The 11252-nt window shown below is 39.6% G+C and overlaps 1 protein-coding gene across 1 annotated transcript; it reads left to right on the top strand.

Annotated features, from left to right (window-relative positions):
* Positions 1–1519: 1519 nt before the first annotated feature.
* Positions 1520–10936, top strand: rgs5a (regulator of G protein signaling 5a). Its single transcript, XM_084011311.1, has 5 exons — positions 1520–1657; positions 2600–2713; positions 4203–4264; positions 8486–8652; positions 10643–10936. The coding sequence occupies exons 1-5, from the start codon at positions 1614–1616 to the stop codon at positions 10805–10807; spliced, it is 552 nt and encodes a 183-aa protein (XP_083867437.1). The 5' UTR covers positions 1520–1613; the 3' UTR covers positions 10808–10936.
* Positions 10937–11252: the final 316 nt, after the last annotated feature.

Genomic DNA, 11252 nt, shown 5'->3' with positions numbered 1-11252 from the left:
TGAAAAGTTTTGATCATCACATAAACTGGGACAAAATGTCGAGATAAAGATAAAAGCCCGAAACAGCCGTTTCTCCACCCAGTATTTCACTGCCAAACAATGAGCGGAACATTAGAACTGAGCTGATGAACAGTAATGAGTGCACTCTGGTTTGCTTGTTTTACTTGATTAACTGTCACTTAACGTGAGTCAACATGATGTTAAGCTTGTGTGCTTCTGCATTAGTCAAACTAAACCTGACATGACATTCAACATACACGGTATGTTAGGGTTTTACAGAGGTGTCCAGCTTGGCTGTGAACACTGTTGCCTCATGTGAGCTTAATGTACTGAATATATGAGAGAACATCCAGGTTGGAGTGAAGAAACATCAGTCCAGCTTTCTGTTACTTTTAAGTGTTTTGACTGATTCACCGTGATTGTCCTTTCTGTGGGACCGATCTAAATGAGTGAAAACCACACATTTCTGTGTTTTGGCGGCTGAGATTCATTACTGGTAAGACCTTGAAATTCCAAATGAAAAATACATTTGCATTAAAAAAAAAAACTATTTTCGGAATTTAAAGACAGAAAGACAGAGGTGACAAATTCTTACTTTCTCAATGAAAGTTTGTAGCACTTGATCTTTTTGTCATCACAAGGCTTAATAATAAAAGCCGTCTCCCTGAGAAGCCGCCTCCTGTGCAGACAGATGGATTTATTTGACAGGAATAACAAGTACATGCCCTACTGCAATCATCAAAGATACAATAAAAATATCACGGATTTAAAAGAAGTTATAAGCATATAATTTATTTTAAACAGAAGTAGCACTTCACATGTTGGCTGCTTAAGTCTGGACTATGAATAAGTAGGACAGGAAATATAGTGCTTAATCTAGTGCTGAATCATTTCAAAATAATTGAAAACAGTTATAATATTTGGTCAGAGTTCCTGCTTGTGTTTGGACAACATTTTACACTTGAGTTTCATCCTTTTGTTAAAAACAGGTTAATTCTTCATTCAGTAATTTTTGTTTCTCGTGACTGGATGAAGCTATAAATACCTGTTGGAGCCTTTTTGACCAACTTTAATATACAGAAACTGCTTTGACTTGTCAAAATCTTAACTTAATTGGAGTTATATAGTCTATTTGCATCATTGAATGTGTCTCCTTGTAGATGCATCATGCGTTGACACTAGATGAAACTTTCTTTTCTGTTTTCTTTTGTTGAGCTGGTTTAGCAGAAAGCAGTGAAATTGTAACTATGAAAAAGATGATGTTGCAATTACATGAATGCGAGACATGTTATAACAAAATTTCACTGAAACAATGTGATAGGCATCGTGCTAAACATCTTACATAACCTGTAACATCAGTGAAAATTCAGTCATGCTTGCATCCTGCACACTGATCCTGAAACCTCTGAAGCAAAAAGACCATTTGTGTCCGAAGACCCGCCCTTCCTTAGCTGTCTACATTTCTGCCTGATTGGCTGAGCTGTTGGCCCAAAGCCCAAAGGAGGCCCGTATAAATCCCCATGTGCTGAAAACCGGAGTCAGAAAGCAAAAGGAACTGTGAGACTCACTGACCGAATTCACTTCCAAATATTTGCGACTAAAACCTCTGGAGAATGTGTAAAGGATTAGCTGCTTTGCCCCAAACCTGCCTTGAAAGGTGAGACCTGCATCATCACTTTACCTCTCCTGCCCTGTTTTAACAGAGACTTCCTCTGCTGTGGTTTGGCTTTAATACATTTTGGATGTATTTCATCCTCTTAAGAGAGGCTCTGAGCACTCTCAAAATAATTTGAAACACATGCTGTCAGTCTCGGGTCAAGAGTTTCTGTCTGAATGCACTAAGAGGCTTTTAGTTCATCATTGTGAACTTTCTACTCCCTGGAATACATTTTTTTACATTGTTTACTGGAAATAGTTTTCAACAGATTTTTGACCCAACAAAAGCTTCGTAAGAGTTTTCATGGCAACTTGAAAGTTTTGGGGGTTTATTGCTATTATTTTTTCTATAATATATGCACAGATAAATGTGCTGTGTTGCTTACACTCTCGAACCTGAGGAGAGGTCGGAGAGGTTTATAAACCTGTAGAGTGGAAGAAAGAAGAATTAAGTTTCTACATTTATTTTAGTTTTTCTTTTTTTATTTGACAGGAACAGTGCATATTAACAAATTACGTGTATTTACAATATAGTTTTTTAAATGTTAGAGAATGTGTAGAATTACTCACAACTCGTAACATAAATTGTTATGTTATACTGAATACTTGACTTGTGATCGTGGTCTGCTTTTAAAAAAAGTCCTAAATAATAATTACTATTTTCCTTAACTGCTACTTTTTTTCTGCCGTCTCTTTTTTTCAAAACAACATGGAAGTAATTTTGTAAAGAACACATTTTAATGTGATGGATTATCCGACTGACATGCATGTCAATGTAATCTTAGTGTCTTGTCTAAACACAATATACCAGAGTCAGGCTGGAGAAAGGATGATAGATATCATGAAAGCTTAGCTAAACATCATGACCAGAATATTATTACTTCCACGTAAGAAGTTAAAACAAAGACTTTGTCACACGAGTCGTCTGCTTTCTGTCACGCAGGGCGAAGGAGATCAAGTCGAAATTGGGCGTTTTGCTGCAGAAGCCTGAGAATGCCATCGATCTCATCATCCCCTACCCAGAGAAGACTGAGAAGAAGCCGGAGAAGCAGCAGAAGTGAGTTGTTTTTTCCCCCTCTGCCTCGGAGATTAATAGATAATTGATGATAACGTGGCCGAGCAGAGCCCAGAGGAACAAGATGTGGAGATTAAGCACCTGAAACCTCTCCAGACACCGACTGGGCTCAGGCATGGTTAGGCATCACTTTGTAAGGGATGGGTTACAGATGATTTATGTATAAGACGCCGAACTACATCACTTTCTTGTTTTACCATATACGCTTATAGTGCAATCTTGGAAGAGAAAGTGCCATTTTGTCCCTTTTCCTCTCAATATGGGAATTGTGTTATCAAAAGTCTGAGTTGGTTCAGTTGAAAAAAAAACAATTCTTTTGAGAAAAGCCCCAGAATGGTGCAGCTCTGTATCCCTTTGGAGTTGTTGTTCAGCAGTGAGACCGTACACCTCTTTGTATCTTTCCTGCTTTCCACTGCAACTCATGTTGATAATTTACAACAGCCCATATTTCTCTGTTTGAATTAGGACATTGTAAAGTACAGAGTTTAATATCTCGTTGTTTAATTTGACGTCATATATATCACAGATATCCCCACCCTGTTACAAGCTAGCCTCGTACAGTTACGCATTTGCTTGAGGTGTTGGATGAACGATGGATGCCAGCTCTGCTCTTCTACGAAGACACCTGATTGGTTGAATGCATCATTCACCGTCCTTCCAGCTGATTTTCACATTTAGGAAAACGACTAAGCTGCTTAAGAAGCAAACAATATAAATGCCATTCAGTTTCAGAATCACAAGTCTTCATTTAAAATGTAAATACTCGGCATGATTGGTCCGGTGCAGACGCCAGACACAATCTAGTTTTCCAGACATAAATCCTGCAGCAGATCAAAGGATGCACTCTGATTTGAGAGACTAGAAACACATCCAATGTATAGCTTTTGATTTTCACTCTGCACAGTTTATGTAGAGTACATCATATTTGTGAATAATGTAAAAAATGTGGCTTATATTGAGCAGCCCGCTAATGCATCCTTGCAGCTTAAAGAGCTTTCGGGGGGGGGGATAGTATTTGTTAAGAGAGGCCTTGTGACATGAAGCTGCTCTGTGGGGGTCTTGGGTCTTCCTTGGGGCAGGTTGACTGTGCTGGGGGGGGGGACACGGGTCTTCATTGGGGGTTCTGGGATCATCTCTGGGTTTGGTCTTTGATGTAGGGCTTCTGGGATCGCTAAATTACTCAAAGTCTGGGAAACCACAAAGAGGCTGAAGGCACTTCAAGATAAGGACCATGCATGCAGCACATCTGTTTTTTTTTTCTCTCTGTTCTGGCTCATTATGGACATGTGGGGGGGGGGGGGACTGATGTCTGATTTATTGTATTGTGTCTTTTGTTGTGGGGGGGGGGGGCAGTTAAAAATAATCTCAAACATTTTGTTAAAAAATGGAAGTACTTTAGTAGTTTACTTTGGGATTCTTTGAACCAGTTTTGCTGAAGCTCTGTAACTGAACTGAGGTGTTTTGTTTGCAGGCCGACTCCTGATCAGGCTGCTCAGTGGCCCGAGAGTCTGGACCGAGTCCTGAACAACAGCTGTAGGTCATCCTGCTCTTACTCTCTCTTTTACTTACTCTCTCTTTTACTTACTCTCAAACACACACACACTAATCTTAATGATGAAACCTTGTTTCTGGACAACAATATTTAAGAACTTTCTTTTATACATTTTACATTTTATATCATGCCCCGCTGCCCCCTAAAAAAAAAAAAATAACTTTAAGTGATTTCCTCAAAGTAATATCAGATGTAGTGTTGCTGCTTCTTCTTCTTCTTGATGCTCTTTTTTATTCTTCTAATAATGATGCCAACTATGCAGCACCAGCTCTTTTCACACAGCTGACTGATGCTCATTATTTCTACACACTTGATGAAATCTAAAAATAGACATGCCTTTGCTGTGCTCTGCAGCGTCTCTGCTTCGCTGACATCCTCACAACCAGAGAACGAGAACACCATTATTATTTCATAGGATGCAAAGCTGCAGGCTTCATTACGTAACCGCTGCTTTATCTTCAACCATTCCAAAAGGAAAAACATGCCTTTCTTCAGGTCTGGTGTCTGTCTCAAGTTCTGTTTGAACAGATCCGAGCAGGGTCTGGTTTCCATAACAACCGTATAACGTGTGTCCTAGTTATTCATTAGTGTTTATATTGTGTGTTCAACATCATACATATGATTATGTATCTTTTTTATGCCTCATGCATATAAATACTGAAACCATAAGGATGTTTAAATGGTACGAGACCAAATCAAACTACCAATTAACAAGACTTAGCCTTTATAATCAGAATTTCAAACCTCAATACAAAATCCATAAACTACAAATAAATCCTATTTAAGGTTGAAATGTACAACTTGGTTAAGGGTGCGTGTAAACTCTGCTGCTAATGAGTCACTTCAGTTGCCCCTGAACAAAAAGAGATCCACGTCCAGATGTTAGTGAGTAGCTGATATGCTGGATGTGAACAGAGCAACATTTCCTCTGCAGAGCTCAGCAGGTGGTAAAAGACTTCTCTAAGTGGCTCCTTTCAACACCCACTAGGGCAAAGAGATGTATGTTCCGCCTGTGTTTACATGACTGTGTGTGTGTGTGTGTGTGTGTTTGTGTTTGCGTGCGCTATGGTAACTTGGGAGAAGTCTAAATGATTCCACCAGCGCTGATTAATTGTGTGGTTGCTGCAAAGTGCTGCGCCACGACTATTTATCTACTTGAGATTTTGCATTAACATTATTCTTCATGGTTTCTCTCTTGTTAACTCCCATGGGATTCTCTCTGAGTTATTTCCTCTCAGATGTGGAACTAACTTCACTCCTTTTGTGCTAAACTCAAAAACTGCATAATGCAATGTGTATCATGCAACAGGACATACATAATGTGTGACTACTCTTTGATAGAAAATATTGCACTTTGTCCAAGTTGTTGTCAGTGCACTCTTGAATTCAGGGGTGCAGATCCGAGGTCAGGATTGGGGGGGGGGGACACAAAAGTGATTTTTTTATTTTATCTTATTTCTTTTGCCCGTATGTAACTGCACAAGTATAGGGAATCATTTATTGTGCTTAACTTTCTTGTTTATTTGTCCTAAACAGCGAACAGCTCGTATCATCATCGCTTACTTAACTGTTATATTAGTAAATCATAATTTTAAGGGCATGTAATGTCTACTCATGTTCTTATCTTTCGCCTCCCTCCAACCCTCCCAGATCCCCAATACTTTTCACCATCTTCCTTTTCTCCCAGTGTATGGGACTACTTTAGATGATGTGTGAAGAATGTGAAGTATGGAAATACATTTGTTCAATTTTGAATCATTTAGGGTATTTTTATTGGGGGGGAGGGGGACAATTCATGTTTTTCAGAAATTGGGGACATGTCCATCCCATCCCCCCAGGATCTGCACCCTTGAATTCCAGGAACTCTCCAGCATTGTTCGAAAGATCACGCAGCTTGTTCAGCGTATGAGGATCAGTGAAGCTAGTTAGAACTCTGACTAATTTGGCTGACGAAGTAAACGAGGGAACTGAAGGTTGTTGAATCATGGAAACATGATGAACAAACACTCAACATGAGGCTACATTTTCAAAATATTGTCATCAGTGTGTGCTTCCGTTCGTTTGCTCTTGAACTGAAGGTCTGTCCAAAAAAAAGAGCCACAGCTTGATTGCGACTGGCTATTTTAACACAAAATCGCTATTTAGATTGCAGATAAAAGCCTGAGGCCACAGCAGAAAGCTTATCATCCGCAGCACATGCTCTTTCAGACAATGGGACCATTCACATGCATTATTGTGAATTACAATGGAAATTACTCGTTACTTCTTAGTCTTATTTTGGATCCGTATCTTGGATAAACTACTGCGCTTCTACATTTGTTCGAATACAAGTTGGTTTATAAAATAGAGTTTAGTTACATCATTTTGACTAAATGTATTATTATTTGTGATGAAATAAGTCTCTGAATGTTTTCACCCCTTTATTTCATATGAAACATCCAATTTCCTGTTCCTGTTTGGACAACTAATAATGAAAAATTTTAGATGGACAATACATTTTATCTCTAAATATTTTATGCTAAAAAAAACTTTAACTTAAACTTTATAATGTGGATTGTTCCTTCCATTCAGTTTTCACTACTTCACTTCTGCTAATCATGTGATAAAGACTTGTTTTTTTGGGCCGAGGTGTTCGTTATGTACATTTTCTAGTTGATTTTAAACATGATGGCATCATTATGGAAAGTGATGCAATGCCCATGTGATTATATGCAAAAGGTAGTAGTGTCACTGCTGTAAAACATGTTTGACAAGCTGCACAACTAATGGTTTTTAAACATAATTTCAATGGTAAAGTCTTTATAAATTACCATTGATCAACAATGTCTAGGATCCTCTAGAAGGATGTCTCCTTCTGTCTAGGATAAGTGTCGCATCTCATAACTTGAATATATAATTGTAGTGCCTATGTTATGGCGCCTAACTATGACGGCGTATGAGGCCCAATGTAGGGGAAAAAAACAGAAAGAAAGGTGGGCAATACTCAGAGAAAAAAAGTCACACATTTTTTTTCACAGATTTGCTATTTTATCACGATGCTAACAACCGGCATTTATGCTAGCTAAAATCCCCGAATGTCGCATTTATTTTTCAACACCTTGCAATGGGCCTTAGGGTGGTGGCTGTTTATGGTAATTGTAGCAACGGAAAACATCCAGTGTTAGCGGATCCAAGCAACTTGTTGATATCGGTTATATGTACACATGAATATACCAAAAGAAATCGGAGGCGAGAGAGGGGTCAACATTCTTCATTATATATATATATATATATAAAAAGTGGCAAATTTGCTGCTTTTATACTAACAAATTTGCTGCATTATTATAGTGGTCATAGAGGAAGTTAACACGTTGCTTGACCGGATGTTTGCCGTTGCTATGACAACAAGTGAAACCTACTGCTAGCATTTACCCCAACTGCCCGAAAATAAATAAATACCCATAAGATAACAATTTGGCCCATATTAATTAACCAAAAATAACCATCAACAGCCATCACCCTAAGAACCTTAGCAATGGATGTAAGCATTGTAATAAAGTAGCACATTTGCTACTTTAAAACTAGCAAATTTGCTAATATTGCCCACCTCTCTCAGCTCTGTTTTTTTTTTTTCCTACAGTGGCCCTAATACACTGTTGTACCTAACAGTGCCCAAGCAGAGGGAAAAGTACATAAACATCAGCTTGTGACTCGCATTTAATTCCACTTTACTCTCAAGCTGTGTGTGAAGCATTTTGCTAAATTATAGCAGCTGGCTTTGATGGATTTGAATTTAAAGAGGGAGACCGATTGTCAGAAGATTATTGTTGTTTTCTGAGTCATGGTCCTAGTTATTTATCACCACATTAATGAAAAATCCTTTTTATGAATTGATCTGACATTTCGACAATTCAACAGTTGACTCATACACAACATTTTGTATTTAATGTTGTGCTGCACGAATGTGACGCATTCAATTGAGACACTTTTAAAGTGCTACAGAAATGTTCTGTTTTAGTTGAAATGTCATTGATACTTCAAAGGAAAAATGCAATGACAAAGGCTTATTCAGAATTACTGGCATTTTGACCTAAAATGAATGTGTGAAAAGGGGCTTACATAATATTTTTTTGTTCTGTATTCTATAAACCAACCTGCTAATGCATCTCTCTCTCTCTCTCTCTCTCTCTCTCTCTCTCTCTCTCTCTCTCGCCCTCCATCAGATGGTCTGGCGGCTTTCCGTAGCTTCCTGCAGTCTGAGTTCAGTGATGAGAACATTGAGTTCTGGATGACCTGCGAGGACTTCAAGAAGACCAAGAACCCAGTCAAGATGGCCACCAAGGCCAAGAAGATCTACGAAGACTTCATCCAGTCTGAGGGACCCAGAGAGGTCAGAGACTACTTTTTACTTCCCTCGTTTTTATCGCTCCACATGGAATATAGTTAATCAAGTAGTGTGCTGTACACGATGGGTACTGATGTCTCAATTATGAGCTCTCACCTGAACAAACTAGCTTGAATATGCGAAAATTTAATAACGATCCAACTGAAAAATCAAGCCATTGTGGCCAACTCTTTTCCAATGAAAGAAGCTAGCAGCACTAGCTCCAGAAGTCACTAAAACTAGCGAGAAACTCCCCAAGTCAGTAACACTGAAAGTATGTCTTGCCCCAAAAAATAAGAATAACAAATGTAAACAACGAACTTGGCTGTCAAGCTATGTGCTTGTGACGCGCAATGAGGGGTCAATGCTGTCTCCTACTAAATTATGTTCCTATACAACTTAACTAGAAATAAAACAATGCAACAAACCTTATTAGATTTAGGCACATCATGGTTCGGCTCAAAATGACTGTGTAAAAGTAAAAGTAGTCACACAGGACACAAACAGCAGTCTCGTGGGCGAAAGAAGCATTTTAAGCTTTATTTGTCATAGGTCAAGATGCAAATTCACAATGCAGTGTCATTGAATGGTAAAGTATGTTTAAGGAGACAGGAAGTGGAAGCAGGTAGGAAGTAGAGCATGACACGGGAGTGGATTTTCACTCCCATCCCATCCCACTCCCAGAGAAAAAATCCCATCCCATCCCAATCCCGGGCCGGAGTAAAAAAAAAAATCCCATCCCGTCCCACTCCTGTAGAATGACTCCCGCTCCCATCCCGCTCCCACTCAAAATTACTCCCACTCCCATCCCACTCCCATCCAACTCATCCAACATTTTTTTTTGTTTTTTCATCACATTCAACTCGCATGAATCTATGCAATATTTTGCGATTTCCCAATAAAGTCAGTTAATCTCACCGACGGGTCATTGTGTCGGACTTTAGTCTGTAGCTCTCGCTTCCCGGCTTCATCGCCTCTACCTCCCTCCGCGCATTTAACTTCCGGTAGTGGCCGGCCCGGCCGGAAGTCAAAGCACTGTTGGATGTGTAGTTCTAACGCAAGTCAAAATAGTTTTGGCTCACTGAAAGATGACTACAAAAATGGACGTGTCTGTCCTTTTGGTTGTTTAACACGGCTGAAAATCATCATCTATTAATGGCGTTCCCGCTCCTGCCCGCTCCCGTTGATTTTTATTCCCATCCCGTCCCAATCACGGGATTAATAAAACTTTGACTCCCATCCCGCGGGAATCCCACGGGAATCACGTGACCCGCGGGAATTCCTGAAAAATGTCATGCTCTAGTAGGAAGACAGGAAGGTAGCACGTCCAATCGTTTCATTCGGGCCAAATGAGGTCAGTCATGCAACAGATGTCAATGTTTGTTTTGTTGTTTTGAATGCACAAGGACATATTCAGACCTCTCATGTGCAGAGTTTGACATGCTGAAAGCACATTCCTTGTAAAGTTCCCTGTTGGAAACGGTATGATGAATGATCCTAAACAGCTTTTAACTCTAACAGTGTGTTTGAGATAAAAGAGAAGGAGAATGAAATGTAGAAGAGAAAGCTGACATTTGGAACAATTTGCATACATTTGAGTCTGAGTGAGGAGAAATACAGGCGGGCTTGAGTGTAAACAGATGAGGTTACAGACGGAGAATGTACTGAGACTTTGCACACCAGTGGAGAACACACACACACACACACTCATGAGAACATACACACAGGTAATGAACACACACATTTACAAGTTTGGCACATTTACTGAAGTCATTCCCTCTTGGGTTCAGGATGTGATTTCTACTTCACTGCATTTAAGAGGAGAACATTCTCCTTGAGTGATCTACACTTCTGTAGTAAGTGCAACAAATTAAAGGCTTAGTTTCACATCTTATATAATAAAGAGAGTTACAGTTTTTGTTGCTGTTAACATAAGGTTTCTTGTAGGTTGTTTCCATGGAATTGATTTAGTTCCTGTTCTTCTCTTCCACCACAGGTGAACATTGACCATTTCACCAAGGATGTGACCCTGAGAAACCTGGTGGATCTCTCCCCTATGACCTTTGACCTGGCCCAGAAGAGGATCTATGCCCTGATGGAGAAAGACTCCTTCGGTCGTTTCCTCCGGTGTGAGCAGTACCAGGAGCTTCTGGTCAACTAAGCCGGAGCAGAGACTAAGGAGCCGGGGTGTGGGGGGGAGGGGAGGTTTCAAACAGCAGTTAGTTAATATGGAAATAATAGGAATTGTAGGAAATGTAATTCCTAATCAACTCCCATTGTGTAAGACGCCTCAAGAACCAAATCATTTTATTTTACAAAATATCTAAAAGACAAAATTATATTTCCAAATTATACTTCCAGTTTAAGAAAAAAGAAAGACTGCCTTTTGAAATGGCCCTATACCTCCCCACCCCAAACTACACACACACACACACACACACACACACACACACACACACACACACACACACACACACACACACGCAGACACACACACACACTCACACACAGAGACACACACACACACACACACACTCACTCCACACACACACACACAAACTAGTGAGGACCTTCCACTGACAACAATTATTCTCTCTCCTCAAAAA

The sequence above is a fragment of the Eutrigla gurnardus genome (assembly GCF_963514095.1).
Source record: "Eutrigla gurnardus genome assembly, chromosome: 6".
Lineage (NCBI taxonomy): Eukaryota > Metazoa > Chordata > Actinopteri > Perciformes > Triglidae > Eutrigla > Eutrigla gurnardus.
This window is presented reverse-complemented; position numbering and strand designations above follow the sequence as displayed.

What these genes read in the sequence shown, in the direction of transcription:
- rgs5a (XM_084011311.1), top strand. Translation starts at nt 1,614, where the DNA reads ATGTGTAAAGGATTAGCTGCTTTGCCCCAAACCTGCCTTGAAAG. An exon ending in AAGCCGGAGAAGCAGCAGAA is followed by an intron (nt 2,714 to 4,202) that starts GTGAGTTGTTTT and finishes TTTTGTTTGCAG; the next exon opens with GCCGACTCCTGATCAGGCTG. An exon ending in AGTCTGAGGGACCCAGAGAG is followed by an intron (nt 8,653 to 10,642) that starts GTCAGAGACTAC and finishes CTTCCACCACAG; the next exon opens with GTGAACATTGACCATTTCAC.